The following is a 16,688-nucleotide window of genomic DNA, read 5'->3' on the forward strand; positions in this document are numbered from 1 at the left end:
GCAGAAGAACTTGGTGAACAAATGTTAAAGATCTAGGGAAACTTCTTGTTTTTCTCAGTAAACCCAATGAGAGAGATTTAAGTGACATTTTTCCCCCCAGTCTGTCCTGTCACTTAACCATGTTCACTGTGATCCTGTTATAAACCTCTTTTACTTGCAAATCATTTTGAACATTCACGATATTTGTAGGGTTCTTCCTTGCAAGATGTAGTAAATAGCCCTGTTGACATCTCCTTTAACTTACTTTTAACCAAGACTAAAGGAAATGGTTTCAGGTTCCTGATTTCTGTTTTCCTTACCTGTGTGTGTTAAGGAAATTAGTTTTTCCCTTACACTCTTTCTTTCCTTGAGCCTTCCCGTCTAGCATACCCACACTGTGCTCTCTCAACTTTATGACTTATCTTTTCTCAGTCCCTTCAATTCCCGACAGTTATACCGGTCCAGAAATACTGAATGAGTTCTGTTACTTCTCTTTCCTCACAAGGTTGCTTTTCTAATTGATTCTCTGCCGCTACTCTGGATGTCTTACTCTTCCCTACTGTCCTTTTATTAATAGCTGTTCCGACGTGGATTCTTTTCCTTCTGTTTCACCTGGGTCACTCACATAGCATCCTGTAACGTCGCTACTCTAATATCCCATGTTTTTAATCCGCTAAGAGCTCCTGCACATCTCTTGTGGGTCTTTTAAAGACATCTTAATGCGGTTTTTGACAGTTCTTGTATAGATCTTCCCTGACTTACGATGGGGTTACATGCACGTAAAACGCATCATAAGTCGAAAATATCCTAAGTCAGATATGAGTTTAAGACACCTAACCTACCAGACATCGTTAGCCCAGCCTGCCTTAAGTATACTCAGAACACTTACATGAGCCTACAGTTGAACAGAGTCCTCTAACACGAAACCTGCTTTATAAGAAAGTGTTGACTCCTTTATCATGTAGCATATTGAGTGCACTGAAATTGAAAAGTAGGGGGACGCTTGGGTGGCTCAGTTGTTTAAGCATCCGACTTCGGCTCAGGTCATGATCTCGCGGTTTGTGAGCTCAAGCCCCACATCTGGCTCTGTGCTGACAGGTCAGAACCTGGAGCCTGCTTCGGATTCTATATCTCCCTCTTTCTCTGCCCCTCCCCTGCTCATTCATTCTCTCTCTCTCTCTCTCTCAAATAAGTAAATAAACATTAAAAAAAATTTTTTTAAAAGAAAAGCAGAATAGGTGTTGGGTATGGAATGGCGAATGTATCAGTTTACCCCCATGATCATGTGGCCGACAGGACTGCAGCCACCCTGCCCAGAGTCACGAGAAAGCATGGTAGCACTTATCTTGAGCCCGGGAGAAGACTGAAATTGAAAATTCAAAGTATGGTTTCTACTGAGTGCCTATTGCCTATTGGATCGTCGTAAGTCTAGGAGGACCGTCTGTGCTAAGGTTTGCAATGTTTGGTCCCAACCAAGTGTATAAGGAATGCTCTTAGAAAGGCAGTGAACATCTTGGCAGAACAAAGATATTTTTACGAAGAAATTACTGTTATTCTTAGCTGACCAATAAGCTTAACAATTAAAAATGATTTCATTTACTATCGAAAAGGATTTGTTTTGAAGTGTGATTCATTTTATTATTATTTTTTTTGAAGCACATCCAAAGCAACATCTTGTATAAATTTGTCCGCAAAATATACCAACTGATTCTGTCGAAATTTTCCTGTGGTTTGTACTTTGTTTTGGTATTCACTTCTTGATAAATAATAAGAATTATAAAAATGTACAAAGCTAAGCAAGTTCATGTGTGAATAGTAATAAGAGGTGCTTCCATTTAAATGTGTATCAGTAGGATACAGGGGTAAGTTGCTTAATTCATGTAGTGTCTATGAATGTAAATCTATTGTTGCATATATTTATATTTTAGGGGAGTTTTTCCCCCTTCGTTTGACAGAGAATGTTTAAATTTCTGGTAGAGAATGCTGTAGTTAGACCTCATTACTGCCAACATTCTGGTGTACTAGCTAACCTTTCAGAAATTAGCTCAAGGTCAATTCTATTCATTGAACAGTTCACTATAGAAATAGTTCATTGTTCCTACTAATTCTACCTTGTCCATCTCTTTGCAGTTCACATCTTCACCTCTTTGTTGTTCATCACAATTCGAAAAAAATATTTGTCTTTGGAAATGCAACTGAATTTCTTTTGAGAAAGACAGTGAAGTTAAAAGAAAATTAATTTCCCGTAGAATTTATTTGATCATCTTTTTCCTTTCCCCAAGAACTTTGATAGGGTAGGCAGTAAAAGGTGACATTTAATAGACTTCACCAAGATGAACGGAAAATACTCTTACTGGGAATGGTGATGAAATACTTATAGGATGCTGGTTTCCCCATCTTTTTTTTTTAATTTTTTTTAATGTTTATATTTATTTTTGAGACAGAGACAGACCCTGAGTGGGGGAGGGGCAGAGAGAGGGAGACACAAGACTCCGAAGCAGGCTCCAGGCTCTGAGCTGTCGGCACAGAGCCCGTCGCGGGGCTTGAACTCAGGAGTTTGTGAGATTACGACCCCAGCTGACGCTCAACCCACTGAGCCACCCAGTCACCCTGGTATTTTGTCTTTAAAGAACTTTCTCCATTTAATCCAAGTAGTTGAATTTGTTGACATTAAGTTGTCTTTATTATCCATTTTTCTTTTTGTCTTTCGGGTGCATTTCCTCTTTCATTCCTAGTATTCATAGTTTGTCTTCTTTACTTTTCTCCTAAAACTACTTTCATGTTTAAAATTTCATTGATTTTTTTTCTATTGTTTTTCAGGTGTCTGTTTCATTGATTGTTTGCCCTTTATTTCCTTTCTCCTCCTTACTGAAGTTTAATTTGTTCTTTATTTTCTAGCGTCTTCAAGTTGAAACTTTAGATCTATTACATTGGAGATTTTTTCCCCTAATAAAAATATGTAAAACTATAAATTTCCCTTGACGCCTAGCTGTACCTGCACTCCACAGCTTTCCATGGATTGTATTTTCATCGTCATTCAACTGCAAATAGTTTTAAATTTCTCTCGTGAGTTTTCTCTCTGTGACTCTGTAGGCTAAAGTGTATTTTTTGTTCTTCATATACATCTTTTGAGTGTTTTCCACATGCCTTTCCATCATTGACTTCAAATGGAATTCTTCTTTTGCTCAAAGAATTTACTCTCTTGCTTTAATTCTTTTAGATTTGTTAGGGTTTGTTTTCTTTTTCATCATTCCAGCTTTCATGCTTCCTACTCACATACACTAGCAAGCGTGAGTATCTCGCTGCTATTCTGCGGATGCCCGTGTGAAAGCCATTAGGTCAGGTCGGTTGATGACTTGAGTGTCCTTCCTGATTTTCTGTCTTTCTTGTCAACTGTGGAGAGAAGGATGTTGAAATCTCCAGTTGTGACTGTGGGTTGCCTATTTCTCCTTTCAATTCTCTCTGGTTTTCTTCATGTATTTTGAAACTCTGTTCTTAGATGCAAACACAGGATATTTCTTCTTGAGAATTTTATGGATGAAATAGTCCTCTTTATCTTCAGTTATTTTCTTTGTCTGGAAATCTACCTTGGCTGATACTAATAGAACTGCTCCATTTTTCTTATGATTGCTCTTTGCAAAGTTTATCTTTTCTGTATTCTTTTGGTTTTTTTTTTTTTTTTAACCTTTCTGTCTCTGTATGTCTAAAGTGTGTTCTGATGGAGAGCATATAGTTGGGTTTCACACGTCTACTTATTCTGACAATCGAGATTCAAAAGTGGAATATTGACTATGATTATCAATATGGTTGCATTTAATTCTAGCATCTTGTTATTTTTTTCCTCTTTGTTCCATTTGTTCTTCCATTTCCTCTGCTTCTGCCTTCTCTTGGATGCATTAAATGTTTTTCACTATTACATTTCATCTCCGCTGTTGGCTATACTATTTTTTAAATTTAATATTTGTTCCAGGATTTTTGGTACTTATCGTAGTTTGTCATAACCTGTGTTCATGTAACATTATACCACTTAACATAAAGAATATTACGAAAGCCTATTTTCGTTTCCCTCTTCCGTCCTTTGTGCTATTTTAGTGATACGTACATTTCACTTCTACATCTGTGGCGAACTCCATTACACGTTGTTATTATATTTACATAGTCAGTTATATTTTATAGAAATTAAAAGATGAGGAAACAAAGGAGAAACACTTTAATTTGCCTGCAAACCTGTTACATCTAGTGACCCTCATTTCCTTTGTATAGACCCCAGTTTCCATCTGTTTTATTTTTCTTCAGCTCTAAAAACTTCCTTTGTCATTAGCTTCACCGGAGGTCGGTCTGCCGGAGAGGAATTTGCTCAGCTTTTGTCTGAAAAAAGGTTTCCGCTTCATTTTGGTGGGACACCTCCCTGGCTATGGAAGTCTAGGTTGAGATTTTTTTCTCCTCACGCCTTTAAAGATGTCATTTGGCTTGTGCGTGCGTTATTTCTAACTGGGGATCTTCCACTCCTTCTCATATGTGATGTCCTGTTTACAATGTGTCCTTTTCCTGCCTGCTTAAAAATTTGTCTCCTTACAATTGATTTCTAGCACTTTTATTATTTATTTAAAGTATTTTTTTTAATGCTTATTTACTTGAAAGAGAGAGAGAGAGCAGAGTGCAAGCAGGGGAGGGGGACAGAGAGAGAGAAAGAGAGGGAGACACAGAATCCAAAGCAGGTTCCAGGCTCCGAGCTGTCAGCACAGAGCCCGACGCGGGGCTTGAACTCACAAACCACGAGATCGTCACCCGAACCAGAGTTGGACGCTCAATTGACCGAGCCACCCAGGCGCCCCTATTTCTAACACTTTTAGTGGTGATATACTTTGATGTGGTTTTCTTTGTCTATATATTTGTGTATAGTGAGCTTAGATGTGCGTGTTTACAGTTTGAATCAAATATGGAAAAGTTTCTGCTGCTCTTTCTTCAACTTACGTTTTCTGTTCTTCTGTGACTCCAATTGCATTATGTTTGACCATTTCATGCTGTCCCATCGTTCACTGATTCTCTGTTCCTCATTTCTTTTTTTGTTTCTCTTCTTCATGGAAGATAGTTTTTATTGCTAGATTTTCAAATTGGTCTTTGCCTCTTCATTATATAGTCTGCTCTTAAACCCGGTGAGTGAAATTTTCTCTTCAGATATTATGTCTTTCAACTTGTACTTTTCAGTATTCTACTTGGTTCCGCATAGCTTCTTTCTTTTTTTCTCATCATATTTGTGCTTTCCTTTAAATCTTTTCTATTTATAACTATCTTAAAGTCTCTGCCCCTTCCTCTCTTTTATTTCTATATCTGTTTCTTCCTTTTTTTAAAAATTTTTTTAATGTTTATTTATTTTTTGAGACAGAGAGAGACAGAGCATGAACGGGGGAGGGTCACAGAGAGAGGGAGACGTAGAAACCGAAGCAGGCTCCAGGCCCTGAGCTGTCAGCACAGCGCCCGATGCGGGGCTCGAACTCACGGACTGTGAGATCATGACCTGAGCCGAAGTCAGACGCTTAACTGACTGAGCCATCCAGGCGCCCCTCTATATCTATTGATTGATTTTTTTTTCTCCTATTTGTAGGTCACATTTTCCTGCTCCTTCCCATGTCTAGTAATTTTTTATTGGGTACTAGACATTTTGATTCTTCTAGTTCTGTATGTCTGGATTTTGCTGTCTTCCTTTTAAAGCTTTAAACTTTGTTTTGTATAGGCAGTTAAGTGAATCACCTGGATCTTTTCAAGGCTTATTTCTCGGTTTTATTAAGATGGCCCTGAAGTAGTCTTACTCTAGAGCTAGTTAAGCCCGACTACTAGGGCTTTGCTCTTCTGGTGTTTCTACAGAATGCCCTGGATGTTCAATAAGGTCACCTCACTCTGTCTGGTTAGAACCTGAATATCTCTACACGTGTGCAGTTTCATATTCAGCATCAGACTTGAAGCGATCTCTTTCAGTATTTCTGGATCTCTTTCTCTGCTTAGTGTGCTCTCTGCTGGTGCTCCCAAATTCCAGCTGCCCCAGCCTCCCCAGTTCTGATAGCTGTCTCCTCCCCTTAGTGAGATCACAGTGCTCTACTTGGTTCCTCCCTTCCCGCTCAGCAGTCTGGGAAATGCCTCTATTTCAAAAGCTGGGATCGTTAAAGGGTGACCTTGTTTGTTTCTCTACTTTTGAAGGATCACGCTGTTATGATGTCTTTTTCTCAAATGACTGAAAACATTGTTTTACATATTGTGTCCAGCTTCCTTCTTGTTTGGTGTGGGGAGGGCATTTCTAATAGTATTTATTTCATCATAGCCAGAATTGGAAGTCCTTCTTCCACATATTGATTGATGTATTTTATATATTATGTATGAAACATAGGAATTCATTTTCATTTTACAATTTCCAAGAGTAATATAAATATGCAGAGTAGAAGACGCTAGTTACCTCACCTCTCCCGTCTCATTTTATGTCACTCAACAGAGTAACTATTTTTGGGAGTTTGATGTGAATCCTTGCTGTTTTCCTTTATATACTTGTATACATTTATAAATGCATGTCCACACAAATTAGATATGTGCATATTTTTAAACATAAAGAAATTCTGCAAGCTTTGTTTTGCAACGTACTTTTTTTACGTGATAACATGTTAGAGCTCTTACATACCAATTTGAATCCGGTTTTGTTTTTTAACATTAGCCATATAATCTACAGAAGGGTTTTCTTCTAATTAATCACTCTGCTTTTCAGACATTGAGGTTTTCCCTTCTAACTTTTTGCTCTTATAAACAGTATCTTTTAATAATACTGTCCGGCAACTTTTCCGTGGGTAAATAGACGTAGAAATAGACGAAATCACAGTTTGCAAATGGTTTGTCTGTTTGTAAATTGCCTTCCTAAGCAGTTTTTACATATTTACATTACTCCTAACTACTAGGAGCCAGGCTGTTGGAAGAGAAGGTTGCTTCTAGATCTAGGACAGAAAATGTAAGAGATAAGTCTAGAATATCTTATCACAGCAGAAAGCAAGGGAGGTAAGAAAGATTACTGTGATCATGTCACGAGATCCAGAATCCGGTTTGAAGGGACTACCATGGGTCAAGAGAAGGGACAATTTACCGCTCCCCTCCCCCCACACCAAAACCCTGGTGTGATTGAAAAACATCAGATATGCTTAACAGCCAAGAATCATGAAGATACAGACCAAACCGCCCCCAAACCACATTGCTTACCTTGGAAGGGAGCGATAAATCCTTATTCTGAGTACTGCTAAGAAGGAGAATCGAGTATTTATCTTCTTCCTATACGAACCTTCTTTCAAAGCAACCAGATAATTAATGAGGGGAATTTCTTTATGGAAGTCTACTAATACATGAAGAAGGAATAATAGAATCAGACTACCAGTTACAGCCTTTATGAATTGCAAAACTAGCCCTAGAAAACGATCGTCAGTGGCTACTAATATTGTCAGGTAAAACATGAAGAGGATGAGTGGATGTAGCTGACCACACCTGACCCCACCGAGTATATGTCACACTGCGGAAGGAGAGACAGCCAGTTGTCATATGGCACCTGATGTGACGTGATAGGTAGTACACAGCTTTTCAAATATTGAACCCGTGCAAGGCCCTGAGTCTAACTACCAGTTTATAGGTCATATGGGAGATAGAGGAATTTATTAAATGACACCTCAGGGATGCTATCAGCAAGTCTTGAATTCTGGAAATTCTGCAAGACAAATAATCCAGTTTCTTCAATAAGTAATAGTCAAGGATAAGAAGGGTGGGAGATTGTTAGAGATTAGAGGAGAACGAGAGGAAATATAAACCAAATATAATATGCAGACCTTGTTTGGATCCTGACTTGAGCAAACCCAAGTGAAATTTTAAAATGAAAATGAGTTTCTATGTTACATATCTAATGTACAAAATACAGTTTATACATGACAGTTGGGTTTGCTCAAGTTGGAATAGTTTGAATCTAACAATGACTGGATTTTAGATGATATCCTAGAATTGTTAATGTTTTATGTGTAATACTAGTATCGTGTTCATGTTAAAAATAGCCCTTCCCTCTCAGAGGCCAAATGAAATCTTTCCCAGTGAAGTGATAAAAATCTCTGCACTTGCTTTTAAATAATCCTATAAGGGGTTAAAAGGGGAGGGCTGGTAGCAGTTATTTATCTTGATGAGCCCAGGGGGTTCATGGTAGTATTTTTTCTACATTTGAGTGTATGAAATTTGCCGTCGTGAGTTATTTCATTTTATCTTTTAATTTTTTGGAAGTCGTCTCTATGCCCAACCCGGCGCTCCAACCCATGACCCCGAGATCAAGAGTCGTATGCTCTGCCGACTAAGCCAGACAGGTGTCCCGTGAATCTTTTAAATTGAAAAATGAACTTAGCTTTAGCAGACCGACTGAAGAGAACTTCACAAATCATCAAAATAAGTGAGGAGCTTCCAGATTTTTTCACCCTCAATATTTGGAGTACGTACGTCCGCAACCTACACCTGCAGAAATGGTGTAGAATGTATCCAACATAATTGCTTCGGTTGATTTGGACCCAATGTGCACTTACCTTGAAGCTCCTAGGTTTTAACACCCCAGAGAAATCCTCGAGGCAAATCTAACGCTGTGGCTGTGTGTTCCGTTGTATCTGCTTCTTACGGTGCTCCTAATATTTGTTTTCCAGGTACAGCAGGTCCAGACCGTACAGCAGGTACAACATGTGTACCCAGCCCAGGTGCAGTATGTGGAAGGAAGCGATACTGTCTATACCAATGGAGCAATGTAAGTGTGTGTGGGGGAGTATTTTCAATTCTCCCGCTTGGTTAAAGAGAAATGGTACTCTTTGACACATCCCACTATTCCCAAATGGTTCCCTTGTTTTCACAGTATTTTTTTTTTTTTACCAGAACAGAGTTGTTGAGATTAGACTGATGTTTAGAGAATAGTCTGTGTCTGTTAAGAATGTGTGTTGATTTTCCTTCTCACTTCATCTCAGTGGAATATTTCAAATTATGAAAAGTGTTAGGCCTTTGAATGGTTTTCAATAGGATGACAAAACTGTATACTCTTGTTGGTGATTTCCGTATCTTCTTACTACCTTGTACAACCTATACTTGTTTTTATAAGGTGGATTTGTGTATGTTTTTGTCCATAAACCAATACACAACGAGGACCTTAGTTTTTTGGGGCATTTGTTAAACTCCATAAGAATACCTGATACTCACATCTGTTTTTCCTGTCTGAACTTGTCCTTGCCCCCTTCCTGTCCGCCCCCTCCTCCCCCTCGAACTCATCACCTTGCAGCAACAATAATGTAAATTTGTAAATTTATACCAATTGTGTTTTTCAGCCACTTGGATTAAGATTCAAGGTGTTATAGGTAAAGAGACTAAGAACCATTACAGGTCACCAGTATTGTTTTCATTTACCACTTGAGTGTTTATCTGGAATCTGTTGAATCTCTGCGTGTCCCTGAAATGAATTCAAGTTCTCTTATTCTCTTCTACTCGCCTCCCTTCTATGTTGGTATGCCCCCAGTTGAAAACCTATGCTTTCTTTATTCTTGCTGCACCTCCTGGTTTTGTGGGTTCCCAGGACATCAACCTGTAACCTCCACAAGGGCAGGGATTTTTGTCCCTCTCTTCTTTTTTTTTCCCCACCGCAATAAATCGAACACCAAAAGAGTACATGACGTGTGGTGGGAGTTCGGTTAATGTTACCTCTTGCTATTGTAACAAAACAACTTAGAACCCTAGTTTAACTCTGTACGAGTTTTATAGTCGTGACTAAGTCATGACTTTTTATTCTTCATCCCTGGAAGGTGGGAGGATGGTAATCTCACCCTACTAAGAGTTGTCGTGGGGATTTGAGGAAATACAGTTACAGCAACTAACACAAGGCCTGGTAGACAATAGCCGATAGAAAACTGAAAGCTCTTCACTGATCTTGACTCATTTCTCTGTTCTCATCGCTTTTAGCCGCATTCCCGCTGCCTTAACCCCTCCATTACCTATGAAATAAAATTCAGCTCTCCCCCTTGGCATTCACCCCATTCCTTCGTGTCCAGCTTCCTGTCCCACCTGTCCTGGGAACAACCAGCTTTGTGCATCTTTCCCCAGATACTACCCTTCCGTGCCTGTTTCTGGACATGCGGTTTTCTCTGCCTTCTATCCAGTCCCCCAACGCGGAGCCTCGTGTGATCTTTATCAACTGATTCATCAGCTCCCCCGCCTTGTGACACAGACCCTCACTCTCCACTACAGTTAGTTTGTCCTCTCCCTTTAGGGTATGGACAACACTCTACCCCGACTTTCACTTCCAGCACCGACCCGGGAAGAAATCTTTCCGAATGGGAACTGTTGTCATTTTGTTGTTTTCTCTACATCTGTTGAGGTGATTGGCACCTAATAAAGGGTCCGTGAATTTCTCTGGTCCAGCGAATCTGTAACTCTTTACACATTGTAGACACTGGCTGTTTCTTACCTGTTTGTTGTGTGGGACCAGGGCCTCCTGGATGGAGCCTGCTTTTAGAATCTCTACCCTACACGCACAGGACTGTTGGCATTTTCACCAAAAAAATAGATACACCTGTGTCTATTGGACTTGTATTCTACCAGGGAAAATGTTAGGGGTTTCTAGACACTGCTGGAGGTCACTCAGTTGTATTGTCATTTCATTCGTGCCTGTGGTTTATCTGTCACGAGAGCCCCAGAGTAAAGGCATCCTAGGAAAGCCTTAACAAACCACCTCCCCTGCAGTGGAGGGCTAAGTTACCACTCTACTGTCTTATTTCAGTAGCATTTTATCATACATATATTATAGCATTCTGTCAGCAGAGAATCCCAGCAAATCCGACAAATAGAAGTCTGAAAATTTTAGGGCTTTTATTTTTGTCAGGTCATAAGAAGTCCAAAGGTAGCATATTGTGCAAATCACGAGCACGACACGGTGCAAATACAAAGGCTTATTGGAGAAAACCTTACAAGCTGACAGATAGCAGAGGGAGCATAACTGGACCCGGCTACACCATGGGAATTGCTCTGGTAGATGTCTGGCCTCGCAGAGTGAGGTATTTCCAGGGAGCAGGGGTAGTGAGTATGTAGTAGGGACAGATGGCTTTCTTAGTGGGGATTGGTGCCTGTGAAACGCTCTGCCATCAGCCTTGTCTTCCAACATGATTAACTCAGATCTGCTGAGCCAATCTAGAGGTAAGCTACCAAAAGACCACAGGAGATGATCCTCTAGAAACATCCAGAACTGTGCTTCCTTTAGTCTATTGCTGACATCAGTTTCGCAGCAATCAGGGCCACAGCAGAATATCAGGGCCACAATTTTCTGGTATGTCTGTGAGATGTCTGCTTCAGTTGCGATCATCATATCTACACTTCAGACAGGAAAAAGAGGGTGTGTGTGTGTGTGTGTGTGTGTGTGTGTGTGTGTGTGTGTGTATTTTTATATGTGTATATATGTCACGCACAAGCACATGGAGGCTTTCCCAGAAACGTCCAGCTCTCTTTTGCTTCTGTCCCTTGCCTTATATCTTAATCGTGTCACAAAGTGGTGGTTAGCTGCAAGGGAGTCTGGGAAGACTGGCCTGTAGCTTCCGTGTGTATGGTAGAAGGCAGCAGGGGAAAAGGGGCAATTGGAATGGGTATTGAGACGGTGTGTAAAACAGTTTTTCATCACTGGTCCAAGGTAAGGCGGAGAGATTACTGGTATGTGGCTTCGTGAAAGTTACACAACCCGCCTCACTGTTTTCATCTATGAAATGCAGATAGTTCTTTTTTCAAAAGCGCTTCGTGTCACATTGTTATAAATAGGAAACAGTAAACTTCAGTTATTGCTGTAACATTAAGCACTGTGGTTATTCTTTTTATGTTTTCCACTCGTGTTTTTGACCCTGAATTCTGCCTCTTGCCTTGTACATTTTTAAAACTACCCCACCACTGCCGTTAGGGTCATCCACACCGTAGGTAGATGTGAGATTGGTGAATTCATTCATTCACAGACCCTTGGAAAAACAACATGTCTAAAGTTGACTTCCTAAAACTACAAAGCCCATTTAGATACAGAAATGATTCCAAGTAAATACCTCATGTCAACATGAATTTTCTATGGCTCACAGACTCAGTTGGTTAGATCATGACTAATGAGGTCTGGGTCGTGAGTTCATTTGCCACAAAGTCCGATTAGCTTCCACCCGGTCTGTGTGGGCTCAGATTGTATCCGCATCTCCGGCCAGTCACATCACAGGGTGCATGAACCCTTGCTGTAGAGAGAGAAGATGCATCTTTAAAAATCCTCCCGTTAAAATTTCAATTTCAGTGCACTTTTTGACCAAGATCCTGTAGCATCACTTTCATATTTACTAAAGACACATTGTCTCGTCAGGAATTCTACTCAAAATTTTAGTAGCTAGGGGACTATGAATATTTATTTCTCAAATATAACAAACTTTTTTTTTTCTCAGCTTAAGCTATTTCAGTCTTTCCATTACTTTGTATGCTGTTCTTTGACTATGTACAGTGTTTGTCTCTAAAGTTCATTTTAGAGCCTTGGTATTCCCTCTTTTATCTGCTACACTTGCGTGCATGTTAGGAAAGAGTCCCCCGTATTCTTCCGTTCTACGACATAATTAATAGCTAGGTAGCGTTTGACCCCCAACTTGGGCCCCAGTCAGATTCCTATGCCTAGTTTCAGCCAAGGACTTGAGACCACGTTCCAGTGCTGGCTGTTAGAGAATAGTTTTTTTATGAAAGGAGGAGGCAGCTTAATTTGCTTTTCCTTCTAATAGTTTTCCCATGAATATTTTTCCAAAGCCTGGATCATAGTCTTGTCTTTTTGTACGGATTCTTAGAATTTACGATCGCTAATAATTTAGAACACTGTAATTAACCCAGCTGGAGAACATTACATACCATGCGGACACGGCCCAGTGCAATTGCTGTTTCTTCACATAGCTAATAAATCCATTTTTTTTTAATGGAATGATTGTTTTTTCTCTCCCTACTCTCTTTTTTGACTCCTGTCCCCCCCCACCACCAATGACTCCTTCATCGTGTTAGTCAAAATGGAAATAAAGACATCATACTATATCATGGCCAAGTTAAGAGTCTTTTTTGAAAAATGTTTTTAATTTTCAAGGATTTTCATGTATCACCCACTCTTTGAAGTTTGTCTACTGTTTAGAGAAGATCAGTGTTCTGAAATGACAGTGCCTTTATTGTATGCATATCTGTTGCAGTAAGAAAAGACTGGAGGATGCCTTCTCTTAATCTTCCTGTTTAGATTATAGATTTCTCATCAACCCCGATACAGAATTTTATAAACTCTGTTTCACAGAATGTTATTCCTATAAAGTGTTCCGTGCTTTTCATAAGCAGGAAAACACTGCAAAGGCCTTTCTTTTGAGAACTCTAAATTTCTTTTTTCTTTTTTTGAGAACTCTAAATTTCTTTTTTTTTTTTGAGAACCCTAAATTTTTTTTTGAGAACTCTAAATTTCTTTCTTTTCTTTTTTTCTTTTTGAGAACTCTAAATTTCTTTTTCTTTCTTTCTTTCTTTCTTTCTTTCTTTCTTTCTTTCTTTCTTTCTCTTAGGAACTCTAAATTTCTATTAGTCTTCTGAAGGCTCTGAGAAGTCCTCTGAGAAGAAAGACAGTGTATTAAAAACTGAACCTCAGAATTCTTTCACCTTGAATAACATGCAGTCATATCACATGGTATACTTTGAGAGGTTGTACATTAATATATTGGCACTGAGCAGATTTATTTAAAATCCCTAAGAATGCATAGAGGACTAAATTTTAAAAAGTCACTTCTTGAAAATCTTACAGTTGGTGTATTTTCCAAAGCCACTTAAATTCTTCTTTTCATGTACTTTTAAAATGATTAATAAGAAACCTTAAAAGGGATACTCTTCAAGTTCCTTCTTTGTCTCTTGGTTCCAGGTAAGATTTTGCTTTCTTAGGAACATTTAAATGCTTCCTACTCTGAAGAACTGGGGTGTGGAATTTCTGTAATTGAGATTGAGAGGGTGTTTTCTTCGTGTATGCTTCTCCTGATATGCACATGCAAATTGCTCTAGGATCTGGTTTGCCATTTGGGTTTCAGGAAGTATATCGCTGATAACTTAGGAAGTTCTTGGAGAGAGAACTGCCTCCCTGAGGTCTCTCTCCAGTTAGAGATGGGCCCATTTCATAAATAACGTAAAAATTCCCCTCTTTTCAAATAAAGCAGACTTTCAAATATGGCTTCCAAAATGTCAGCAGTGGGAAGGTCATGGAGATCATTTATTCTAACCCTTACACCTTACAGATGAGTAAACAGAAGCCCTGACAGGTTGCCCAGCTAGTGTCTAGGGTTCCTATTTTCTGACCTTCAGTGCATGGTTGGTCCTTTCCAATGATCTGTAAGTAAAGATCTTTTGATCCTGAGTCATTTGGGAGATTGGAGGGAAGGCCAGTTACATGATTGTGTGTCTTACTGTAGATAGATGGTTGAACTTACGATACTTTTTATTCTTTAAAACTTAGAGTCTGTTGTTATTCATATGAAAATCTTTTTGTGTTTATTTAAAAAATTGTCTTACACTTTTACAGTTACATTTATTTCATACATTTATAACGTCCTTTGGATATTCATAAAATGTATAGAAAAGTCCATACTTAATGATTTTTCAACATCAAATACTTTAGTTAAATAGTTTGCAAGACAAAGGCTATTATCTGGCTGTCCTGCGTATATCCCATTTTGTTATTTTTCATTAGTAGAAATGAAATGATGCACATTAAGGGTAATTTGCTCTGTGATATTTTATATCCACTAGATTGATGTCCAGAATAGTTCTAGACCATAACACTTGGAAGAGTGTAGACACTTAACTTTTCTCCTCCTCTCCTCTTCCCTCCTTTTATTAAAAAAGGAAAACATGAAAGAAATCCACCTGCCCTTTTTTAGGTGTAGAACCAAACTGTGTTACCAATTTTCTTAATGGAATTGCAGATACCCACGTTCGAAGAGTTCTCCTACTGGCTACATTGTAACCTCAGACAAACAGCATTTGTGTGGCCAGATTTCCTAATCTGTGGAATGGAATTAATAATTAAAATCGTTGCTTAATAACCAGGTCAGGTATGGGAATGGGAGGGAGAAATGAGGGAAATGGGATATGGGATAATTAGTATTGTCTGAAAAAAATATGTTCGCTTTTCGTATAGGTACTCTACTCTTATAGAACTAACTGCAAAAGTAAAACTTGATAAAAAAAATCTCTACTTAAACTGTATTTGGAAGCTGGAGTGAGAAATCTTTGTTGAAGGCGTATGTTTGTAAAGGGTATGTATTTGGGAATCATGGTGTTGTGCCTCAGAGGGAGGCTAATTAATGTCTTTTATTATATGAGTGTAATCCCTTGGCTATCAAAAGTCTGAGAGTGGTTCACAAAGGCTGAGCTGTAATGACCAGAAAGAAGGTTCTAGAAAGGACAGCACCAACACATCTTAGTCCGGCCCTCAGCAGTAGTCAGGCTAATAGACCTGCCTCCCACAGAGTGCTTGGAAGCCCTGGCCTGCCTTCAGTTCCACAGCAGGCCTGACTCAGGGTACGAAGCACCACCTGTCTGCCTCGACTTAGTGCTCTGGCCTCAACAACACACGTACCTGCTTTAACTCCTTTTGTCCATGTTTCAAAGGGTTCCATCTCTGACAAATGCCTGGTCTCTCTCTTCTTCTTCATACTAAAACCTCTCAGGATTGGCCACATATTCTTCAGGCTGGCTTTCTTCTCCACATTACCATGAAATTGCACTTGTCAAAGTCATCGGTGACCTCCAGCTGTTAAGTCTAATAGACATTCTTCTAGATGAAATTTCCTTCATCTCAAACAGCCAACCCCACCATCTATTCTCTCCTTGAATCACTATCTCCTTTTGACTTTTCTGGGGTTTTTTTCTTAATTTATTTTTTTAATGTTTATTTATTTTTGAGAGAGAGACAAAGAGAATGCGAGCAGGGGAGGGGCAGAGAGAGAGGGACACAAAGAATGTGAAGCAGGGTCCAGGCTCTGAGGTGTCAGCACAGAGCCCGACACGGGGCTCGAACCCACGGATTGTGAGATCATGACCCGAGCCGAAGTCGGACGCTTAACCAACTGAGCCTCCCAGATGTTCCTCCTTTTGGCTTTTCTGACTGTATTCTTCTGTTTTCTTCCTATCTTGTTGGGTCTTCTTCATTCTTATTGTGGGCCAAATAATTTTTCTATGGCCTAAGTTCTGTCTACTTTCCCCCACTGGGGGAAAGTGATCTCTAACAGAGAGCACATTTCTTTCCCGACACTTAATGGCCAACCATCATTCTCATGCCCGTTTTTAAGTTACCTAACCTTTGCCCCTCCCCCACCAGAATGTCAGTTTCATGTGGTTAATTACCTTGGTTTTGTTCCCCATTCCTTATCTAATACCTAGAACAGTCATAGTCATACGTGATAGGTGTCCAATCTATATTTGTTGAAGGAATTCAGTAAAAGGTAGCATTTAGGGGCGCCTGGGTGGCGCAGTCGGTTAAGCGTCCGACTTCAGCCAGGTCACGATCTCGCGGTCCGTGAGTTCGAGCCCCGCGTCGGGCTCTGGGCTGATGGCTCGGAGCCTGGAGCCTGTTTCCGAGTCTGTGTCTCCCTCTCTCTCTGCCCCTCCCCCGTTCATGC

The 16,688-nt window shown here is 39.7% G+C and overlaps 1 protein-coding gene across 13 annotated transcripts in view; it reads left to right on the plus strand.

The window, feature by feature from the left end:
* Window positions 1–16,688, plus strand: part of RFX3 (regulatory factor X3) — a 295,498-nt gene that overhangs the window by 160,373 nt on the left and 118,437 nt on the right. For all 13 annotated transcript variants that reach the window (XM_019815721.3, XM_019815723.3, XM_023243298.2 and 10 more), the window contains one exon: window positions 8,673–8,770. In XM_019815721.3, coding sequence (XP_019671280.2) covers window positions 8,673–8,770 — 98 coding nt within the window. The remainder of the gene's footprint in view (window positions 1–8,672; window positions 8,771–16,688) is intronic.

The sequence above is a fragment of the Felis catus genome, chromosome D4 (genome assembly GCF_018350175.1).
Source record: "Felis catus isolate Fca126 chromosome D4, F.catus_Fca126_mat1.0, whole genome shotgun sequence".
NCBI classification, from domain to species: Eukaryota; Metazoa; Chordata; class Mammalia; order Carnivora; family Felidae; genus Felis; species Felis catus.